Raw genomic sequence first — 22,558 nt, 5'->3', positions numbered from 1 at the left:
GGCCGGTCTCGGGGTGGCGCGGTGACGTGCGCTTGCGCGCGCAGAAAAACAAAGACGGAAGCGGAAGTTGGGGGGCGCGTCAGCTCCGAAAGAGGGAGCGCCCGCGGCGTCGGTCCGGAGTGGGGTCGCCATGGGGCGAGGCAGCGGCACCTTCGAGCGTCTCCTAGGTAACGCGTCCGCCAGCCAGCCAGCTCGCCGTCAGCCCTCTCGCGCACCCTCCAGACGCTGCCTGCATAGGTCTCAGGGGAGCGGGCCGGCCGCTCTGACCAGCCGTCGGCCTCCCGGGATCACTACACCTTTCCCGGGCCTCGGGTGTGGCCGTCGGGGTTGTGCACCTCGACCCTGGGTTCCAGTGGGGGATGCTCTTGGGGAATCCGCGATGGACCTCGCTTCCTCCGGGTCCGACGCCCCCGAACCGATTGGGCCAAAGTCCTGAGTCATGAAGTATATGACTCAGATCTTAGCTTCATGCGGGTCCTTTGACCCTAATACCAGCTCGAAGGGTGGAATCGATACAGCCCTCAAACCTTTTGAGGCCCTTGGGGACTGCCTTCTAGGACCCCAGCCCGCCCCATCCTGTTTATCCCTTGGGCTCTGGAAGTGTCCCTGGGTTTTGGAAGACATTTTCTCTCATTGTTGGAGGTGCTTGTTGATCCTATTTGATCCTCCTGGAGAGCGTAAATTTTAGGAGGGACAATGGGTTTGCCATGCATGCCCCATTCTCTCAATAAAAATGTCCTGTGTCCAGGAACAAGCGACAGGGTGCCACCATAGTCCGTTCATTTGCTTCTTTCTGAACTAGGGTTTTCAAGGGGGCTGTAGATACAGTGTTTTCCTTACTCTCACTTCTGGGGAGGTTCAACACTTCAGGTATGAGTCCAGTAATTTGCTGGATCAGTAACGAAATTGGTGTGTTTTGGGATAGCTCATTCTTATAGAAGGGAGGTGATAAGGATGTGAAGAGTGTTAGCTGGGGAATCCTTGGAGGTTTTGTTTTACCCCCTCCACTTGGAGTGGAGAAGTCATGGTCCCTCCTCATCTCTCTAGTGATTGCCTGGCTAAGAGCTGATATAAAGGACAAAACATCTAAATGATGAGACTCTGAGGGTCAGGTGATCCCATTGAGAAGCAGCAGTGCATGGCAATTCAAAGTGCCCAGCAAGCTGTGGTATCAGGCATCCACTTCCCTCTATCTTTAAAGGGGATGGAGGTAGTGCCTATCTCCTGAGGTTCTGAGTGAATTCAGAGTTTGAAATGACAGCTGATAGGGAGCAAGCACAGCAGCCATTGTTTTCTAATTTCCACATTATTTGCTTCTTGCACGGGAGGATGCCATTTGCAATGTTGTCAGTGTGCTTCAAGAGGATTTTCTGTTGGGTTCAGCTGTTTAACAAGAGGGAACTTGCTACCCTGGGAGCCACCTAGGAAGCACAGCACAATGGGCCCCTTGAGTGACATCTCTCTCTTTTAGACAAAGCCACCAGCCAGCTTCTGTTGGAGACGGACTGGGAGTCCATTCTACAGATCTGCGACCTGATCCGTCAGGGAGACACACAGTAAGTGAGGAGGGCCCGTCCTGTAAAGCGAGGGGCAGCCATGTACTATGCTGACATCTTGTGGTGCCCACTCCTCTCCCAAGATTAAGTTGACCACAAGAGTTCTTTATGTAGACAATTGCCTGGTCTGCATCCGGGTGTTTTATTTTGGGACGATTAAAGCTGTACAGTTTGTAGATACTTAGAGGTCTGAAGGATGGTATGGAGGCCAGCCTGGGCTACATGAAACCCTGTCTCAAAAAATAAATGGAGATGGTGGAGAGTTCTTTATGTAGGCAATTGCCTGGTCTGCATCCGGGTGTTTTATTTTGGGACGATTAAAGCTGTACAGTTTGTAGATACTTAGAGGTCTGAAGGATGGTATGTGGAAGGCCGGGCATATAGTTCAGTTGGCAGAGTATTTGCCCATCATGTATAAAACCTTGGGTTTCATCCCCAACACAGCACAAACCAGGCATGATGGCATTGCCTATAGTCACAGCATTTGGGAGGGAAAGGCAGGATAAGAAGTCCAGGGTCAGCCGGGCAGTGGTGGTGGCGCACACCTTTAATCCCAGCACTCGGGAGGCAGAGGCAGGAGAACCTCTGCAAGTTTGAGGCCAGCCTGGTCCACATAGTGAGTTCCAGGACAGCCAGGGCTATACAATGAGACCCCCATCTTGAAGTCCAAGGTCTTCTGTAGCTGCACATTGAGTTGGAGGCCAGCCTGGGCTACATGAAACCCTGTCTCAAAAAATAAATGGAGATGGTGGAGAGCTTTCCTCATCTTACTGAGGTGTTTCCCCTCCTTTCCTCTTACTGCTGTTACTAATGCTTGCTTTTTTCTTTCAGAGCAAAATATGCTATAAATTCCATCAAGAAGAAGGTCAATGACAAGAACCCACACGTGGCTTTGTATGCCCTGGAGGTAACTAGAACCCTGTGCGGTGTCTTTTGGTCTCCACACTCAAAGATTCTTTTCCTGCCACTGTCAGGCAGCCATGCCCAATTTTCAGGAACATAGCGGCCAGTGGAATCCCTCTAGCACTCATTGCCACTGAGCTTGAGCACGCTTGTGGGAAGAGAGGAAGTAGCAGAGATGCTGCTTCTCCACCTGTAGTCCAAACAGACACCGTGAAGGCTGCGATGGCATCACCTTTGACCACAGGGTGTTACCAGACCTGCAGCCTGTCTTTGGGTGCTGCTGGGGTCCCTGACAGGTTGAGTGGGCTCAGAGGCCTGTGAGGCCTGTCTTCCAGCAAGAGAAAGGCCCTGCCCTGGACACAAGCTAGGCCTTTCTCTTCCTTGGGATTTTCAGGTGATGGAGTCTGTGGTAAAGAACTGTGGCCAGACAGTCCATGATGAAGTGGCTAACAAACAGACCATGGAAGAACTAAAGGAGCTGCTGAAGGTATGTGTCATGAGAGAAGGTGGAGCTGTCTATACTACCAGCTCTTGTAAGTGTTTGAGGGCCCTACAGCCAGGGGAGCAGTGGGTGTGAAAGAGGAGGTCCCTGTGAGTGGTCTGTGAGTCCAGCCTAGGCCCGGGGAGAGACACCTCCAGGCTCATGTGCATGAGGAAGACACTGTTCTTCTTGGACCAGGGAAGGCTTCAGAAGCAGGGCATGGGGCTGAGTCTTTTAGGACTGTGGGCAGAGGTGGTCATGGAGTATGTAGGAGCTTGGGGAAGAGGTTTGGAGTGACACCCTAAAGGGTGGGAGGGGTCTGAGCAGTGGAGGTGCAGAGGTTAAAATTTAGGTGTGTCTGTGACAGAGTCAGGAGGGCAAAATGGCCGAGCAAGGAGCTGCCCCAGGGAGGGAGGATCCGTGTAGATTGTCCCCAGGACCACCTGGGGTTGTGATGTGGATGGTGATGCAGCTGGGTTTGTGGGTTGGGCAAAGTGATGCTGTTTCATGGGACACAGCATTGGGCTTTGGTCCCCAGGAAGCTCCACCCTTAACCCGTGCTGCTACGAACCTGTCTCAGGCACTGAACTGTTAGCTGGGCCCCTCTCACTTGGGGCCTAAATCAGACCTGGGTCAGTCATTGCATAGCCAGAGGAGGGCAAAGCGTCCGGAGACCTCCTGCTCGCGTGTCAGCACACCGGGTTCTGTTATCCTGCAGAGGCATCAGGCTGGTGTCATGACTTCCCTAAGAGAGTGCCATTTGTGGACCCCAATTGTGGAACTGTCCCATGGAGAAATGGAGAAGGAAACATGGTTGTAGATCAGGAACATGAAGCAGTGTAGTTTCTGGAAGTCCTCTGATTTCTCTCAGGATTAAGAATTGTGATGATGCACACGTGTACATACTCAGGAGAGTCGCTCCTGAGATTAGATTGGTGCCTGGCAGCCACCCAGGGACTCTCCTTGGCCTTTATGCCAGTTGTCTCTATTCAGGGCAGTTGGTCTAGATGTCTCTTCCCACTGAGGCCTCAGACCCTTCTCCTGCAGCCCTCCCCACTTCCTTCTTGCTCCACAGAGGCAAGTGGAAGTTAATGTTCGGAACAAGATCCTGTACCTGATCCAGGCCTGGGCACATGCCTTCCGGAACGAGCCCAAGTACAAAGTGGTCCAGGACACATACCAGATCATGAAAGTAGAAGGTGAGTTAGAACTGCCCCAGCTCCAGGCTGGGAACAAGGCCACCAGGAGCCTTAGGGTTGTTTTGCTAGCAATTAAGCTAAATCGTCCCAGTGATAAGGGACAAGGGAGGGTAGACTGGTCCTCCCTGAGTGATTGGCAGTGAGACTAAGGAGGTGGTGTTCCCCAAGTCTTGGAAAGCCCCATGGAGAGAGGTCAGGCTCTGATGAGGTCCTGCTTTCTATGCCTCCACCCAACAGGGAGGCAGTAGACTGTATTTTCAGGCAGGAAACAGTAAAGTCTGGTGACAAGTATACTCAGAGTGATATGCTTCTTGGGGTAGCACAGGATGAGCAGTCTTGGAAGACCTCTCAAGTCAATACAGTGGATTCTAGGAGTTCTGAGCAACCCCAGGACCTTGGCACATTTCTTTATTTTGTTTTGTTTTGTTTTAATTGTATGGATACTTTGCCTGCAGTGTATGTCTGTGGACCACATGTGTGCCTGGTGCCTGTGGAGGTCAGAAGAGGGTGCTGGACCTCCTGAGGACTAGAGTTACACAACTAGAGTTGTGTGCCGCCATTTGTGGACTGGGTCAAACTAGGGTCCTTTGGAAGAAGCAGCCAGTGCTTAACCACTAGGCCGTCTCTCCAGCTCTGCCTTGGCACCTTTTGCAGAGGACTCCAGTTCAGACCCTGGGGTCAGAGTACACTGGACCTGCTGGAGGGACAGAAGAGTGGTTCATGCCAGAGGAGAGCAAGACCAGAATGTGTTATTGCTGTATGTGTAGCAGGAAGTCACTTGCAGATTTTAGACCAGGGCGTGGAGGCTGAAGGACTTTTCTCTCTCTCTCTCTCTCTCTCTCTCTCTCTCTCTCTCTCTCTCTCTCTCTCTCTCTCTCTTTTGGGGGCGGGTTTCTCTGTATAACAGTTCTAGCTGTCCTGGAACTTGATATGTAGACCAGGCTGGCCTAGAACTCACTAAGATCCACCTGCCAATGCCTCCCAAGTGCTGGGATTAAAGGTGTGCACTGCTACTGCCCAATGGCATCATGAACCCTTTTCAACCTGACCTACGGTAGCAACTGCTTTTTTTTCTTCTAGGACATGTCTTCCCGGAATTCAAGGAAAGCGATGCCATGTTTGCTGCTGAAAGAGTGAGTTCTGGGTCATCCACTGCTAGTCAGTCTTAGAAGCTCTTTTGGGGAAGGAGGGAGGTCTTGGGACTCGGTACGGATGGCTCATGCCTTTAGTCCCAGCATTCCAGAGGAGGATTGCCATGAACTCTAGGACATCCTGTGCTAAGTATGTAATGAGACTCTGACTCAAAAGAAAGAAAATGTGAAGCCTTAGGGATTGAGCTCATTGTAAAGCTCTTGCCTATCATGAACGAGGTGGTTCAGGGTTCAGCACTCAGCAAAGAAAAGAAAAAAAAAAAACAGTTGTTCCCATAGGCCAGGTTGAAAAGGGTTCATAATGCCATTGGGCTGTAGCTACTGGGTTCATGTGGCTAAAAAGCATTTAGACTTGGAGTGTGCTTCAGGGGTAGAGCATTTACTTGGCATGTACAAGGCTCTGGGTTTAATCTCTGGCACTATTTTTAAAAAAAGAAAAGGAAGGAAAGAAAGAAAAAATAAGGGAGTGAATTCCTTTACATGACCTTAGAACGAGGTTAGTTGTGATGGTGTACACCTTTAATCTCAGAACTTTGGAAGCTGAGGCAGGCAGATCTCTGTGAGTTTAAAGCCAGCCTGGTCTACACAGCGAGTTGCAGGACAGCCAGGGCTACATAGAGACCCTCTTTCAAAAATATAACATCCACAAATCAGGATTATACCTTTGACAGGAAGTCTGTTAGGAGAAGGTTCTTTTTTTGAAGCAACTTAACCCTGGGTCATGTGGTTTGGGCTACTGATTTGGGGAGCTTGGCACATTGGGACCCTCTCTGGGTGCTTTCCTATCTGGGACATGCGATAAGTTCTGCCGTCTTGGGCACTTGGAAGGGAATGTTAGGTGATCATGATTGTTGTCCCTAGGCCCCTGACTGGGTGGATGCGGAGGAATGCCACCGGTGCAGAGTACAGTTTGGAGTGGTGACCCGTAAAGTGAGTACCCCAGGGACTTGAATGCTCAGTTCCACCCCCCTGCCATCTTCTCAAAAAGCCATGTTCCTTTTGGGTGGTCCTGTCTCTTCTGCTCCAGCCTGATGGTTTTGGAGGCAAATCCAGCTAAGAACTGGTTGGTACTTGAGGCACGAGCTTGGTATTTGGCCTCGATGATGATCAGTACCCTCATTTGAAGTTTGCCTCATGGGCAAGGCCCAGTTTCACCATGGGGATCTGACATCCCAAGCTTAGGCTGAGGTCCGAGTCAGAACCACTACTGTAGTATTTCTCCAGGGTTGGGTGAAGACCCATTTCTTCTTCTTCTTTTTTCTTCGAGTGTAGCCCCAGCTGTCCTGGATCTCGCTCTGTAGGCCAGGCTGGCCTTGAACTCACAGAGATCCGCCTGCCTCTGCCTCCTGAGTGCACTGCCCTGCCTGTTGTTTAATTTTAATTCCTTTCTTTTCCTCCAAATGGTGGCTGAAATTGAGTTTCCTACAAGTCTCCATCTCTTTTGCTCTGCTTGTCCTTGCCCCTGCTCCAATTCGTAACACTGTCCAAGGCAGTTCTGGCTGACAGGCAATCAGGGTAACCGTAACCAATGTCACTGGACCTGTCCTGCTCTATCTCACAGCACCACTGCCGGGCATGTGGACAGATCTTCTGCGGCAAGTGCTCTTCCAAGTACTCCACCATCCCCAAGTTCGGCATTGAGAAGGAGGTGCGCGTGTGTGAGCCCTGCTATGAGCAGCTGAACAAGTGAGTTGTAGACTCCCTGGGTACTCCGTCATGCTTCAGGGCTGTAGACCTCACAGGCTCCTGAAGCACTGTCAGAAGTGTTAAGAGGCAAGCCCATGCAGCTATACCAGGCAGCTCCACCAGCCCAAATCCCAGAACAGGTGGGTGGGTAGGGTGACAGGGCCCCACAATAGCCTAATCTACATAGCAGGTTCCAGATCACCTAAGGTCTACGTGAGACCCTGTTTCAAAAAGAACCAAAAGGAAAGAAAGACATAATGCTTACAGAAAAGGGGTGAGTGTGGTACAAAGTGTGTCTACAGGGACATGTGTGCAAGCCCTTCCCTTGGATTTCTCAACGGTGGTTTGTCTGGTCAATCTTATCTCCCCCTCCCCCTTGTATCTATGTTTCCATTTTATTCTAAATTTTAACATTTGTTGGGGTTGGGAAGCAGACATAATTGGGTGAGAGTGCTAATGCTGTGGTTGGTATGCCTGTGGAGTCGATTCTCTTCTTCTGGGGAACAAAATTAGGTCCATCTTGCTGGCTCTGCAGGCACTTTACTCCCACTGAGTGATTTTGATGGTCCTGAAGTGAGTTGTGTGTTCTTCATGGTCCTTTATGCTTGAACACGCCCAGAGATGATCTGAGGTGTTGGTGCTGTATTGTTATAGGTCATGTGATGTTGTGTTGCTAGCACCTGTCCTTGTGGGTATTCCAGTTTGACCACTGTCCTAGAAGGGTCTTTGTGGTTTTGTCTCTGTTGGGATCTCTCAGGGCTTCAGAGCATAGTCTCTGTATTATCATACCTTCCCAGGTTCCTTGACCAGGATAGTGTTTTCAGCCTCTGTTACGTGTGATGCTTGTTCCCAGGGTGTGGGCCCTGTGTACATCCCTCCATTAGGATCGTCTGAGGCTACTGGGTGCTTAGCTGCAGAGTGTTTGTTTCTGGTGAGAGCCCCAGGTGTGAGGCTGTGACCCTCTCCCATCTGTCACTGATGACCTTTGACCAGTTGGGTGAGGAGGCTGCTCCTAAAGAAGCTCTTGTTTTTTGTTTTGTTCGCCCTCCCCCCTTTTTTTAATGTTCCAGAATACACTGACATTAAATAGGGTATGCATTTCAGTGAAGTCTACAGTGAATGACTGTGGATTTTGAAAAGCTTCACATCTAGTCAGAGCCAACATCACAGAAGCAGATAAGAGAATGTGTATCAATCACAGTTTATAGAGGGATCACTTCTTTTTTTCTTTTTCTTTAAAGATACATTTTTTTATTTTTTAAAGATCTATTTTATGTATATGAGTGCTCTGTCAGCATGTACACCTTTATGCCAGAAGAGCGCATCAGATCACACTATAGATGGTTGTGAGCCACCATGTGGATGCTGGGAATTGAACTCAGGACCTCTGGAAGAGCAGCCAGTGCTCTTAACTGCTGAGCCATCTCTCCAGCTCACTTTTTTATTTTTAATTATATGTATGTGTCTGTGTATAGACATGTGCAGGTGTATGCAGGTGCCTGAGTAGGCCAGATTCATCAGATCCCTCTGGAACTGGAGTGACTGGTAGTCGTGAGCTGCCTCATAGAGGGCTAGGAATCTGGTCCTCTGGAAGACAAAACATGTTTGTAGCTGCTGAGCCATCTCTCTAGCCCCCAGTATAGTGGATTTCTATGGCCAGTTAGTCACACTGAACACTACATCACATCCCTTGTCAGGGCACAGATTTTGCTGAAAGAAGCTCTTTTGCCTTAAAATGGGAAGGGCCAAGATGAGTCTTGGCCTCGGCTTTTGCACAGTGCTTTCCATCTGTGAAACCCACCCTCGTTCCACAGAGGTCCATTTCCAACCATCGTGTCCTGTAATGCTGGCTGCTTGGCTTCCTTCCTCCCCTCAGTGTGTGTAGACATGCTTTAGCGTGGTTTTTCTTTTAGAAGAGAGCATGTGTGGGTTGGAATCCTGATGATGCTATATACATGTGGCCCTCAGCCGCACTTTGTGGAGAAATCTCTGATCTGTCTCAAACTCCAGAAAAGTCTTGGCCTGCCTGGACCTTGCTGCCCTTACTGGCATCTTTTGAGGGGAAGGCCCATTGCTGGTCATGGTAGGTGCACTAGGCAGTGTCTAGGTGCTATAGAAAGGCCCTTGCTCAGCTCAGCCAGGAAAGGGTTTTGAAATGCCATTTCCAGGAGAGGAACTGACTTAAGCCAAGTGATCCATTCATTTTCTGCAGCTGGCTGAGGGGCAAGGGTCCCTCTTGCCATTCCCTGGAGCCACATGTCCCTGTAGGACCGTCATTGTTGGTCTTTGGAGATGGTGTGAGGGAATCCCTGGGAGGCTGGTGTCAGTGTATGGTCACTTACAGTGTCTCATCTTGCCTGCAGGAAAGCAGAAGGAAAGGCTGCCTCTACCACAGAGCTGCCTCCCGAGTACCTGACCAGCCCCCTGTCACAGCAGTCTCAGGTATGAGGCCCCTCCTCGTCCCCAGAACACCTTTGCCCCTCTTCCCTGGGGCCCTCTTCACTCCACCCTGTCTGTCCTCAGCTGCCCCCGAAGCGGGATGAGACAGCCCTGCAGGAAGAGGAGGAGCTGCAGCTGGCTCTGGCCCTCTCACAGTCAGAGGCTGAGGAGAAAGAGAGGATGGTAAGCCACGGGGCCCTGTGAGGGCCACCTTGAGGTTCCCCAGATGATGGAGGGCCCCAGATGCTTGGAGATGAGGTGTGTGGAAGCTCTCTTCCTTAGCCTGGGCCACATGCTCCCCTAATGATGTCTGTTCCTGGTTCTGCTTCAGAGACAGAAGTCAGCATACACAGCGCACCCAAAGGCAGAGCCTACACCCCTGGCGTCTTCTGCACCCCCAGCCGGCAGTCTGTATTCCTCACCTGTGGTGAGCCATGTCAGCCAGGCTGGCTTCTCTCTTTCCAGGGATCACCAAAAGGGTTCTGCTGGTTTGGGGCTTTCTTATAGGGGTAGAGAGGACACCAAGAGAGGCCCCTGCCAGGGAGATGAACCTTCCACACTCCTTGCATATATTAATTATTACAGATCTCACCTCCTGGAGATCCGCCTCACTCCCACCCTCAGTCCTGTAAATGGGAGTGAAGATGTAGCCAACTTAGAACCTCACCTGGAAACTGCAGAGCTCTGTAGAGTGGCCAGCCACAGATGGGGCTGGAGTTGAGGAAACTCCTCCTCCTCAGGTTTTTGAGTACAGTCCACACACTAGGGCTTCATTAGAGCTCGGCACAGTGTCCATGCAAAGTGTTGGCACCTGTCTAGGAAGTCAGTAAGGCCTGGCCGGTGCTGCCCTGTACCTTATAAAGATTTTAGTGATACATGACAGTTTCATAACTCAGGATCTTAAGAGTTTATTGCCCAAAGCGAGTTCCAGGAAAGGCGCAAAGCTACACAGAGAAACCCTGTCTCAAAAAAACAAACAAAAAAAAGAGTTTATTGCCAAGAAGGAAAGTGGATGCCAGCCCCAAAGGACCTGTGAAGGGAAGGGCTGGCAGGTGCCAGAGAGGTGGCTAGAACATTGGCCAGCCCTGTGATCTGCTGTTATTTGGTGCCATCCGGGTTCCTGTCTGAATGACTGCTTGGGGATCACATGATTGCCTCCTTCATCCTGTCATTGCTCAGACTCTGCTTGTCTCCCCAGAACTCATCAGCACCTCTGGCTGAGGACATCGACCCTGAGGTAAGCAGCACAGTGTCGATGCTGCACTCTTCTGCTTCCTAACTCACACCAGTAACTCCCTCTCCCTCCTTCATTGCTTCACAGCTTGCACGGTACCTCAACCGGAACTACTGGGAGAAGAAACAGGAAGAGGCTCGGAAGAGCCCCACACCATCTGCACCTGTGCCCCTTACGGAGCCAGCTGCCCAGCCTGGGGAGGGGCATACAGCCCCCAACAGCATGGTGGAGGTAAGGCTCCTCTGCACTCTTGACTGTCAGTCCTTAGGGCAAGGTGCGAAGCTGGCCAAAGATGCCCTTATTCTCTGATCTCTTCCAGGGTCCTCTTCCAGAGACAGACTCTCAGTCCATAACTCCCTCCAGTGGCCCCTTTAGTGAGGTAAGCTCTGCATCCTGTCCTGGTTGGAGGGCTGTGTTAGAGCAAGGAGTCTCTCAGGCTCCAGCTGCCCTGTGGTCCCCATGTTCCAGAGAAGCTCAGAGGAGGCCCCACCTCTCCCTGGACTTCTGAGCTGTCTGCCAGTGATACCCAGGCAGGGTTCCTACCCAGCTCTGAGTTGAGGAACAGTGTCCTGGTGGATGAGAGCCTCAGTCTGTGGTGTGTTGCTTTGTGTGTAGACCAGGGATGCTGACGATTTTCACTTGTCAAGCAGGCTAAGGACTAGATCATTTGTCCGTGCAAGGCTCTAAACACAGTGGACAATGCCTGTCTGCCAGCTTGGCACCTTCACAAGGATACTTCCTAGGCTTAGGAGGCAGAGTGTTCACCCCTGGCATGGTGGTACTCAGCCACCTGCTTTACGTCTCCAGCAGTACCAGAATGGGGAGTCAGAGGAGAGCCACGAGCAGTTCCTGAAGGCCCTACAGAATGCTGTCACCACCTTTGTCAACCGTATGAAGAGCAACCACATGCGGGGCCGCAGCATCACCAACGACTCAGCCGTGCTGTCACTCTTCCAGTCCATCAACAGCATGCACCCGCAGCTGCTGGAGTTGCTCAACCAGCTGGATGAGCGCAGGTGTAGGTGTCCAAGTGCCTCCGAGGGTCACTCTGGAGCCATGGTGGGCGTCACGGGTTTCAGCTCTCACAGGCAGTAGTCTTGTGAGCCCCATTCAGTGGTTAACTTAATGGTTCCTGGGTCTTGTGAGACCCAGGGCTCCTTGCCCATACTCCACTGAGGCTCTTGATTCCTCCACAGAATGCTCTTGGGCGGTGTTCCCATTGGTGGGGCCTGCTCTGCTCCTTTCCAGCCACAGCCCAGTGCCAGCAGCTCTGCCCAGACAGAGCAGAAGTCCATACCAACTAGGCCTCCAGGCTGTGAGAGATCTGAGCTGCCCTGTTCTTTGCACACAGTGTACTATGAGGGGCTCCAGGATAAGCTGGCACAGATACGTGATGCCCGAGGAGCTCTGAGTGCCCTGCGTGAGGAACACCGGGAAAAACTGCGCCGGGCAGCTGAGGAGGCCGAGCGCCAACGCCAAATCCAACTGGCACAGAAGCTGGAGATCATGAGGCAGAAGAAGCAGGTGTGGCACCTGACCTGGCATGTGGGTAGGGGAGGCCCAGGCTGGCCTGACCACCACCTGTCTGTTGGCTGTAGGAGTACCTGGAGGTCCAGAGGCAGTTGGCTATCCAGCGCCTGCAGGAGCAAGAGAAGGAACGGCAGATGCGCCTGGAGCAGCAGAAGCAGACGGTCCAGATGCGTGCCCAGATGCCTGCCTTCCCCTTGCCTTATGCCCAGGCATGTGCTACCCACCCCGCTTTGCCCCTCCTGGGCCAAGGACAACCCCACTGACTGTTGGCTCTTCTTTGTCTCTAGCTCCAGGCTATGCCCACAGCTGGGGGTGTACTCTACCAGCCGTCAGGCCCAACCAGCTTCCCTGGCACCTTCAGCCCCGCAGGCTCCGTAGAGGGCTCCCCAATGCATGGTGTGTACATGAGCCAGGCAGCCCCGGCCACTGGCCCCTACCCCAGCGTGCCTGGTACCACAGCAGGTAACTAGCTTACAGAGGTTGCGAGACTGCTCCAGAGCTTCCCCAATCCTCTAAGTGAATATTTTCTACAGTTGTGTTTTCCTGTCCATAGGGAAACATTGTTCATATGCACACACAACTTCTTTCCTGATCTCTTCTAGAGTGAGGGCAGGTGAAAGCCCTTCACCCACAATGCACTTCCTAAAGTCAGGATGTGCTCACAGACAGCAGACAGTGGATCTCAGCAGGTCATTATCACACACTGCCCCAGCGAAGGCTTCTGTGCCAATAGAAAAGCCCCTTGTTACTGTATCTGTCAGCCTGTCCCACCTTGTTCTCTTCTGAACACTGCACATTCTGTTTTGTGCTGCGTGATGCTGACCTGAGCACCTCATGAGCACTGTCCTGAAGTTGGCAAGTTGCCTTCAGTTTGGTTTGTCTGGTGTTTGTGCTTGCTTGTGCCGTGGACTACACCTTTAGTCAGAAAGGCACAAGATGGAGCTTTGGCATGTGAGGTACGTTGTATTGCTTAGTTGCATCGCTGCCATGGGGCTGAGGTGGGCTCAGCAGGCGTCTCATCTGTTCCCGTTGTCAGTAGGTGTCATTTTAGAAAAGGCCTTGAGACAGCAAATCCCTTGGTTCTCAGACTCCTGCATCTTCTAAGTTTTGCTTGAACTTGTGTTTGCCAAGTAGTACCTTTCTCTGAGTCACCATCCTTCCTCTGGAGGAGGTACTTTCCCTTCTCTGCCCTTGTCATTTATGTAGGTATGAACTTGTAGACATTTTGTTCAAAGGGCAACGGTTCTTCACTACTATAGACAGGGTTTCTCTGTGTGGGCCTGGCTGACCTCACAGAGACCCGCCTGCCTCTGCCTCCGGAGTGCTGGAACTAAAGACGTGCGCCACCACCGCCCTGTTGTTTGTTTGCTGAGATAGGGTCTCTGTAGCCCTGGCTGGCCTTGAACTCCTAGAGATCCTCCTGCTTCTGCCTCTGTATGCTGGAATTAAAGGTGTGTGGCACTACACCTGGCCAAGTTTTATGTTTTTTTTTTTTTTTTTTTTTTGGTTTTTCGAGACAGGGTTTCTCTGTGTAGCTTTGCGCCTTTCCTGGGACTCACTTGGTAGCCCAGGCTGGCCTTGAACTCACAGAGATCCGCCTGGCTCTGCCTCCCGAGTGCTGGGATTAAAGGCGTGCGCCACCACCGCCCGGCAGTTTTATGTTTTTAATTATATGTATATCTGTGTCTTTGTCTAAGTATGTGCATGGGAGTGCAGGTGCTTTCAGAGGCCACAAGAGGTAGTTGGATCCTTTGGAGCTGTAATTACAAGCAATTGTGAGCCATCTGACATAGGAACTAAGCTCTAAACTTGAATCCTCTGTAAGAGGAGTGTGCTCTGAGCCGGGCAGTGGTGGTGCACACCTTTAATCCCAGCACTTTGGAGTCAGAGAGAGGCAAATATCTCTGAGTTCAAGGCTAGCCTGGTCTACTGGGTGAATTCCAGGACAGCCAGGCTACACAAAGAAACCCTGTTAGGGAAAACCGAACAAACAATCAAAAAAAAAAAAAAGAGGAGTGTGCTCTTACATCTGCTGAGTCATCTCTCTATCCCAGTTTCTGTTGACTTTAATGCTCATATTATCGTTGGTAGGGCCCATGTGAGTCTGCCAACCACTTCTGTAACCTTTACTAGCCTGTCACCTTTTGACCAGGTCAGCCTAGTACTCTGCTTGGCTTGTCCATTCTTTGGATCTCTGGGATCCTGCTTTCTCTTTGTGGGGATAGCCATTAGAAGCAAAGTCTCAGGCTGTGTGTGGTGGTGTACAGCTATAATCCAACACTTGAGAGGTTGAGACAAGAAGGTCCCAAGTGCAAGACCTGTGTTCCAGCAGACAGTAAGGCTTGGGTTCTTAGGGTGTCACAGAGGACTTTGTAGAGTATGTCAATGTGGTATGCAGACCAAGTTCACTCTACTTCTTCTCATCCTGACAGGGGGTGTCCTTCGTTGTCCCTGATATATTTGTTCATTTCTGTCCAACATAGTCTTTCCTGAAGTGTTAGCCTGAGCTACTGTAGGAGAGGGTGTTTGTCTGTGTTCCTCTTGTCTGGATTGTGAAACTCCAAGTTATGAGCTTCAGAATTCTCATGTCAACTCTTCTAGCCCCTTCCCTTCACTGTGACTAGCCCTTGTTTCAACACAGTTTGAAGGGTGGGGCTGTAGCTCAGGTAGAGCACCTACCTAGCACATACAAGACCTTGGCTGGGTTCGGCCCCTAGCACTACCAAAACAAAAAGAATTAGGTTCTTTTTTTTTTCTGCTTTCATTTTCTTTTCGGACCTACTTTCTCCCTTATTGGCTTTACCTACCTTTTATAAGAATGTGAAACATGTACTTGGTTCTGAAAGGCACAGCAAAAGGAGAACCCCAGGAAAGGGCATTCTCTTCTCACTCTGTTGTTCTGAACCAGCTCATCTTTCTTGTCACAGATCCCAGCATGGTCAGTGCCTACATGTACCCAACAGGTGCCCCTGGGGCACAGGCAGCCCCACAGGCCCAGGCTGGGCCCACCACCAGCCCGGCCTACTCCTCCTACCAGCCCACTCCAACCCCAGGCTACCAGGTATGTGGGCAAGGTAACTAACTCCCTCTCACCTGCTCCCAGCCTTTGCCTGTTGCTTCACTTCACCCCCTTCCTTCCATAGACTGTGGCTTCTCAGGCCCCACAGAGCCTCCCAGCCATCTCCCAGCCTCCACAGACCAGCACCATAGGCTACATGGGGAGCCAGCCAATGTCCATGGGCTACCAGCCATACAACATGCAGGTAAAGAGACCGAGTCTCTGCTGGGCGTAAGGGGTTAGCACAGGACAGGTCCTTCCATCTTGGGCTTTCTTCAAGCCAGAAGGATCTGTGTCTCTCTTGTCACAGACTACTCAGTGTTGGGTTCCATCTCACTATCCACAGAATCTCATGACCACCCTTCCAGGCCAGGATGCATCTCTGCCAGCCCAGCAGCCCTACATCGCAGGGCAACAGCCCATGTACCAGCAGGTGAGCCATCTTCAGGCCACTTCCCCTGCTTCCTTTGATCCCTCGCACGAGGTTTATACTCGGGGCTTTTTCAGCTGTCAGAGTGGGGACACGCAAGTCAGTGCAAACACATACACATATATGCGTGCATAAGAGAGGACAGATTTACAGGAGCCTCGTGAGTGCATTGGCAGTGTTGGTAACAACCGGACGTCTACTCTGATGAGATGAAGCTTGTTCTAAACAAAAGCTCTTGTGTGTGAAAAGAAGGGTGATGAGGTCTGTCTGCTTTTCCTCTCCAGATGCCACCCTCCACTGGCCCTCCCCAGCAGCAGCCCCCTGTGGCCCAGCCACCGCCTACACAGGGACCGCCAGCACCGGGCAGTGAAGCCCAGCTCATCTCATTTGACTGACTTTGAGTCCGGCACTCACCATCCAGAGTAACACTACGGTTCAACAGAAACGACTTATGTGTCTAACTAGCCATTTCCTCCCCTGTTACTGCCCTGTAGTATCCCTTCTGTGAGCAAGGGGTGGGCCTTCACCCTGGCCCTCTTCCCTGTCCTCAGTGGTCTGGTTCCTGTCACTGGTTCCCTGCTTTGATCCTGATGCAGTCTGACTCTCCCTGGGGCTGGGACTTTGCAGGGCAGGTAGGACCTTCTCTGAGGAGTGCCCAGCTGTGTTGGAGCCTGCCACAGGTGACTGCTGTGAGGATGCTTAGCCTGTCCCAGAGAGTCTGGTGTGAACTATGTGGTGTCCAGGCATGGCTCTGGTACCCCGAAAAAACAGCAAGGGTGGAGGCTTCAGGCGTCTCTAGCTTCCCTACTCCTCAGTCATCTCTCCAGTGCAGAACACTGACAATAAAGTGTATCTCAAAAGCTGTCCTGAGTGTTTGGTGGGGCAGCAGGCTCAGTTTTGGACCAGAGTGGGAGGTACTTTTCATTACCAATAGTCTGCATCAGTTCTGGAGTTTGGGAGGTACTGGTTGCGAAGTCTTAAATGTCTCCTTGCGAGTGGGGACTCTGTATTGACTGATGTGACACAGGACATCACCCAGCAGTTGTAAAAGGGCGCAAAAGTGGGCTTTTACAGCCTTAATGGGTCCAAACCACTGCTTAAGGTTTCAGTTCTCAATATCTCACCCTGAAATACATTTCAACCTGATTTCTGGTGAGGACATTGAAGCCCTAAGTGTTGGCGCTTTCCCTCTCAGCTAAGCGCCTGCCTTGGTGGAACATGCTTGCGCCTAGTAAAGAGCTCTCCGCATTGGGGAGGGGTTCCAGGCTGCTAGAACAACGGACTAGGCCCTTCGCTTAAGCTTAGGGAACTGGACTCCTTATATCGCTAATCTCTTGGACGACTGAGCTGAATTCAGGGGTCTACACGGACGAGCTCCGCATGTAGGGGGCGCCTGTGTATTTTGCGGGAGAAACAAAGGGGTGCCCTACAGGGTTTTCGGAGATAACCGCTAGCCCAGCACTACTTCCGGGCCCAGACTGCGCCTGCGCGTCGCGCCGCCTAGTGCGTAATATCAGGAACCAACCCAGACCAGAGCAGCGGCCCTCGGCGCCAATGCTTGGAGGCCTTGCGGCTAGAGCGGCCCGTCCAGCTCGCCTGCTTTTGGCTAGAGCGTCGCTTCCGCAGAGAGCCGCGTGTGACCTTCCCGCCTGCGGAGCTATGCTGCCGGCGGCGGCTAGCCGCCTGTGGGGGCCGCGGCTTGGGATGCGGGGAGCTGCGCTCCGCCTTGCCAGGTATAGTGGGGGGTCTAGAGCGCTGTTGCCGGGACGGCGGGCTGGTGCAGGTCCGAAGGGAACGGGTGGCGGGCGCATGGCCACCTTCCGCGGCCCTGCTGGTGGGGCGTGGAGAGGACGGCTCGGCCTGGGCGACCTTGGGCGCAGGTACCTTTTGTCCCAAGCTTCCCGCTCCTGAGACCCATGGCTGTGGACGGCAGCGTAGCCCGAGGCCGGCGCTTTGCAATGCTTGGTGCAGCAGAATGCACCCTCTAGGTTGATGTATTTCATTCAACCAGAAGCCTGCTGTTTCGTGCAGGATTACCGGCATAATCCTTTGGGATCCTGAGACTCTTTGTCAAATGTAGGGAAGCTTTGAAGGCCCCTTAGCCCCAACTGGTGAATTTTGGGCCCAGTTGTGGCGGACTGAGCACATGAACCATTTGTGCCCTCGGGTCTCCTCAATCTCCCCCTGTCACGGGTCTGACGCCTGTTTGCATGGGGGTCTAGGCAACAGGTCCCCGGTGTCTGTGCAGCGCGGCAGTTGAGGAGCAGCAGCCAACGGAAGAGTGAAGCACTCGCCGGTGCACCTCTGGATAATGCTCCCAAGGAATATCCTCCCAAGATCCAGCAGCTGGTCCAAGACATTGCCAGCCTTACTCTCCTGGAGATCTCAGACCTCAACGAACTCCTGAAGGTATTGGGAGAGAGCCCCATAGGCCAGGACTAAGGTCCCTGCCTTCTGTTTGTATTTGGGGAGTTTGGTAATTTGTCAAACCAGGGTCAGAGGTCCCTGTCCCTTCTGGATGTGTTTCGGGAGTTTGGTAAATTGTCAGACATGCTTTCCGAGATGCCAGAGCCAACAGTCTTGTTCCTCCATTAGAAAGTACATTCGGGTTTTAACAACCAGCCACTGAGACTTCTCTTCTATCCTACAGAAAACATTGAAGATCCAGGATGTCGGCCTTATGCCAATGGGTGGCATGATGCCTGGTGCCGTCCCTGCTGCACCTGCAGCCCCTGAGGTGAGCCTAGGCAATAGAAAGAGCCATTTCTGTGTACCTAGTTAACTGTTGGCCTCAACATGTGGCACATTTCTCTAGCCCCTGCTTGGGTCTGCAGCTGTCATTAGTGTGTGCCCTTTGTGGGCTCCCCTGCAGCACTTCTGGGAACTCCTCTCTGCCAAAGGCATGCAAGGTCTTGTTCTGTTTACTTATTATTGTACGTATGTGTGGGTGTACGTGTTACAGCACATGGGGCGAGGTCAAGGGACAACTTTCGGGAGTTCTCTCCTTCCACGGTGGGTTCTGAGGACCAAACTCACGTCCACAAGTTCCTCTACTGCTCTGAGCTGTGCTGGTTGGTAGACATTATTTCCTAAGGAAGGAAGCACAGTGGTGTGAAGAGATGAATGGTAACATCAGACAGCAGAGTCATGAGTGCTATTGAGAAAGTAGGCAAGGTGCAGGGATGTGGTGGTAATGTTAGAGTACCAGCCTCCCGTACCAGGTGTGCTTTGGGTTGGCAGGCCAGTAGGGAAGCAGCTTAAGTTGGGTAGAGGGCTGGAATTTCAGAGAATGAAACCTGAAGGTGTTGAGGAAGAGGCATTCCTCACAGATCTAGCTGACAGACCCGGGCAACATTTAAAAACTGGGAAGGGTCTGGACGTGGTAACACACACCTTTAATCTCAGCACTTGGGAGATAGAGGTGGGTGCATCTCTGAGTTCTAAGCTGTTCAGGACCAGATTCAAGTCAAATGTTCTGTTTTGTTTTAAAGGTTTATTTTCATTCATGTGTGTGTGTGTGTGTGTGTGTGTGTGTGCCATATGTATGTGGGTCCCTAAAGAGGACAGAAGAGGGTGTTGGATTCTTTCTAACTGGAGTTATAGGCCCTTGTGACCAGCCTGATGTGACATGGGTGCTGGGAACTAAACTGATGTCCCTCCAAAAGAACAACATATTCTCCTAACCTGAACTATTTCTAGCCCAAACTGAACTTCTGAAGCAAGGGTAGGATTGTCTAAGCTGGAGTACTTTTGAAAAAGATCCATTCTGTGCAACCCAATCCAGTCATGCCCCAGGACTGAGCTGGACCATAAGGTCTCTATATATCAGATCAGGAGGACCATGGTCCACCTGTCCCAATGTGAGCTGTCTTGCAATAGCAGGGCTTTAAATGTTGTCATTTAGCCAGCCGATAGTAGCACACGCCTTAATCCCAGCACTTGGGAGGCAGAGGCAGGCTGATCTCTTGAGTTCGAGGCCAGCCTAGTCTGCAGAGTGAATTCTAGGACAGCCAGGGCTGTTACATGGAGAAACCCTGTCTCGGAGGCGGGGGGAAAGTTGTCATTGGTTATTGACACATAGGCTTTGTTGGCTGAGGACTGAAATAGTCCTGATTTTCTATAACTTTATTATCTGCAAAGCATTTGTTATTCTCCCTGCCTCATAAGTACAATTGCTTGTTACCTGTGCGTGCTTACATGTGTTCATGTGGAAGCCTCTCTTGTTCAAGCACTACTCACCTTATTTTGAGATACAGTTTCTTGGTTAGCCTGGTGTAACGAGCCTTTTTCTGTCCCGCCAGTCAGCTCCGAAATAATGACATGGAGACCTGTTATTAATTATGAAAGCTTGGCCTTAGCTTAGGCCTGTTCCTGACGAGTTCCTTAAATTAACCCATTTGTATTAATCTACATTTTGTCACGTGGCGTTACCTCTCCTTCATCTTGCACCTCCTGTTTCCTGTTCGCATCCTCTGCACGCCTAGATTCCTCCTCTTCCTTTCCCCAGGAATCCCGCCTGTACCTCCTGCCTAGCTATTAGCCATTCAGCTTTTTATTTCACCAATTACAGCAATATATCTTCACACAGTGTACAAATAGCCCACAACAGTCTGAAAAGGCTAGGCCCTCAGGATCCTCCTGTCTGCCTCATTGGTGCTGAGGTTACAGGCACAAGCTGCCATGCCAGGGCTCAGGGATCACACTCAAGTCCTCACACTTGCAAGGCAAATGCTGCTTCATCAACTGAGCCATCTACTCAGCCCCATCAATTACAGTTTTAAAGAGGTAAAATGAGCCAGGTGTGGTAGCAGACACCTTTAATCCCAGCACTCAAGAGGCAGAGGCAGGTGGATCTCTGTGAGTTTGAGGCTAGCCTGGTCTACAGAGCAAGTTCTAGGACAGCCAGGGCAACACAAACACAGTAACTGTCTTGAAAAACCTGGGGGGATGGGGCAAAATGTCAGGAGATAGAGGGAATGTGAGGCTTGTTTCAGGGTCTTGCCCTGTGGGGAGATAGACGCAGCTCTAGATGAAAGAGTAGGGTCTGGTAGGAGTGGTGACCTGCCTGGTATGCTTTGTGGAGCGCAGAGCTCAGAGTCTACTTAGATCTTACCTGCAGGTCCTGGTGGGCAGCCTTACCTCATCCTTCCTCAATTTACCTCTTTGTTTCCACACCCTAAGGTGACTGAGGAAGAAGACATCCCCAAAAAGAAAGAACGGACACATTTCACTGTCCGTCTGACAGAAGCAAAGCCTGTGGACAAAGTGAAACTGATTAAGGAGATCAAGAACTATGTCCAGGGCATAAACCTTGTGCAGGTGGGACCCCATTCCCCTTCCTGAGAGCCTTCCCTGTGTTGGTGCTGAAAGAAAGGCACTAGGCCTTTCTTTATTGGGCTTCGTAATGACAACTCAGTACCCCAAATGTTTACTGCTGTCTCTTTTAGGCCAAGAAGCTAGTGGAGTCCCTGCCACAGGAAATCAAAGCAAACGTCGCCAAAGCTGAGGCTGAAAAGATCAAGGCAGCCTTGGAAGCAGTGGGTGGCACTGTAGTTCTGGAGTGACACCCCTGTTCTGAGGACTTTTGGACTGAGGTCCCTGGGACCTGGGCAAAGGCCTGCTCACACCTGCTTCACTCCCAGGTGGTGTGTTGGGAGCAACAGCTGCTGACGCTGGTGACTGAATTCTCCTGGGAGAGGGACAGGATGGACCTACTGTGATGGGGACAGTTACAGCCTGAGAGCTCTCAAGAGATTGCCTTGGGAACTTACAAAGTGAACACCTCCCTGGTGGCTACTGAGAAAATACATTGTTGAGGCTAGGTGTGTACAGTGAGTGGTGTGTGTGCCCAGGGCTGGTGGTATAAAGGGTCACCTAGAGGCATGTGTGTGCCCTGGATCTTCCCCAGGCTGTCTGCCCCTGCCACTGCCCCGTTGGCGATGTTTGAGGGTCTCCAGCCATCCAGTTACTTTCCATTGTGCAGGGGCCTGTCCTCTGGTCCCCACAGCGGGTTGTGCATACAGGCACAGCAGGTGGGTATGGAACTGGAGTTTGGCGAGGGTGGGGTGGGATGGGGGGTAATCTGAGATTTGGATGGGGAATTTCCATTTCACTACTTGGAATTTTTTTTTTTTTTTTTTTTTGGTTTTTCGAGACAGGGTTTCTCTGTGTAGCTTTGCGCCTTTCCTGGAACTCTGCTTTGGAGACCAGGCTGGCCTTGAACTCACAGAGATCCGCCTGGCTCTGCCTCCCGAGTGCTGGGATTAAAGGCGTGCGCCACCACCGCCCGGCACTACTTGGAATTTTTAAAGTAACAAAGTGTAATACTGTCCCAACCTACCAAGACAGTCTTGGGTCCAGCATCACTCCAGTTGGTGTGGGTAGGGGCTGAGCTATTAACCCTAATGCCCAAGGCAAGGGGGTTTTATGTGCGGAGGTAACCACACTTAGCTAGCAGGATGGGAGTTCTGGGGAACCCACCCGGCTGGGGCTCGGTGACTAAGCTTGGGGTAAGTCACCCCACATGTGGGGTGTGGAGTAGCTATTTTTGTTCCTAGACTTCTAGGCAGAGCCTGGGAGAGGATCAGAAGTTTCTTCAGCTGGTCTTTGACCAGAGCCCAAATCCTCAGGAGTGTTTGAGCAGAAGATACCACTGACCTTAGTCCTCCAGTTGGAAGAACTTCTGCAGTTCCTCTGAGAGACCAGAAGAGGGCAGTGTGCTCTGCAGTGTTGCTTTGTGAGAACGGCCGAGATCCGGTTAGCCCCACCCGGCTGAACTCCTGGCCTCCATGAGGATTGCTCATGGCCACACTGTTCTGGTTAATGATTCTCCAGTAGCACTTCAGGGCTATCACCACAAAGGTGGCTACCAGGAGGCCTAAGCATGACCTG

At 51.6% G+C, this 22,558-nt stretch overlaps 2 protein-coding genes across 5 annotated transcripts; both read left to right on the top strand.

Moving 5' to 3' along the window:
• Positions 1 to 34: 34 nt before the first annotated feature.
• On the top strand, positions 35 to 16,531 carry Hgs (hepatocyte growth factor-regulated tyrosine kinase substrate). Of its 4 annotated transcripts, none has more exons than XM_052759896.1 (22): positions 35 to 167; positions 1,472 to 1,556; positions 2,388 to 2,463; positions 2,854 to 2,946; positions 4,016 to 4,139; positions 5,220 to 5,272; positions 6,152 to 6,220; positions 6,852 to 6,976; positions 9,340 to 9,418; positions 9,500 to 9,598; positions 9,747 to 9,842; positions 10,614 to 10,652; positions 10,737 to 10,880; positions 10,969 to 11,028; positions 11,460 to 11,667; positions 12,001 to 12,173; positions 12,248 to 12,388; positions 12,467 to 12,641; positions 15,107 to 15,240; positions 15,323 to 15,442; positions 15,584 to 15,670; positions 15,952 to 16,531. In XM_052759896.1, the coding sequence occupies exons 1-22, from the start codon at positions 131 to 133 to the stop codon at positions 16,060 to 16,062; spliced, it is 2,328 nt and encodes a 775-aa protein (XP_052615856.1). In that variant the 5' UTR covers positions 35 to 130; the 3' UTR covers positions 16,063 to 16,531. The 4 variants fall into 4 exon arrangements, with proteins under 4 accessions (XP_052615856.1, XP_052615854.1, XP_052615855.1 ...); XM_052759894.1 differs by having other exon boundaries at positions 15,548 to 15,670; XM_052759895.1 differs by having other exon boundaries at positions 11,457 to 11,667.
• Positions 16,413 to 21,488, top strand: Mrpl12 (mitochondrial ribosomal protein L12). The gene is made up of 6 exons (XM_052756152.1): positions 16,413 to 16,421; positions 17,054 to 17,400; positions 17,890 to 18,076; positions 18,318 to 18,404; positions 20,849 to 20,986; positions 21,115 to 21,488. The coding sequence occupies exons 1-6, from the start codon at positions 16,413 to 16,415 to the stop codon at positions 21,229 to 21,231; spliced, it is 885 nt and encodes a 294-aa protein (XP_052612112.1). The 3' UTR covers positions 21,232 to 21,488.
• Positions 21,489 to 22,558: the final 1,070 nt, after the last annotated feature.

The sequence above is a fragment of the Peromyscus californicus genome, unplaced genomic scaffold (genome assembly GCF_007827085.1).
Source record: "Peromyscus californicus insignis strain IS unplaced genomic scaffold, ASM782708v3 Scaffold_3__1_contigs__length_106647218, whole genome shotgun sequence".
In the NCBI taxonomy this organism is placed as follows: Eukaryota; Metazoa; Chordata; class Mammalia; order Rodentia; family Cricetidae; genus Peromyscus; species Peromyscus californicus.
This window is presented reverse-complemented; position numbering and strand designations above follow the sequence as displayed.

Bases quoted from the DNA above. Each gene is read 5' to 3' on its own strand.
- Hgs (XM_052759893.1), top strand. From the start codon at position 131: ATGGGGCGAGGCAGCGGCACCTTCGAGCGTCTCCTAG. The intron at 12,389-12,466 runs GCATGTGCTACC...CTTTGTCTCTAG, and splicing joins TCCCCTTGCCTTATGCCCAG to CTCCAGGCTATGCCCACAGC. The intron at 12,642-15,106 runs GTAACTAGCTTA...TTCTTGTCACAG, and splicing joins CGTGCCTGGTACCACAGCAG to ATCCCAGCATGGTCAGTGCC.
- Mrpl12 (XM_052756152.1), top strand. The intron at 18,077-18,317 runs GTATTGGGAGAG...TCTATCCTACAG, and splicing joins ACCTCAACGAACTCCTGAAG to AAAACATTGAAGATCCAGGA. The intron at 18,405-20,848 runs GTGAGCCTAGGC...CCACACCCTAAG, and splicing joins CTGCACCTGCAGCCCCTGAG to GTGACTGAGGAAGAAGACAT.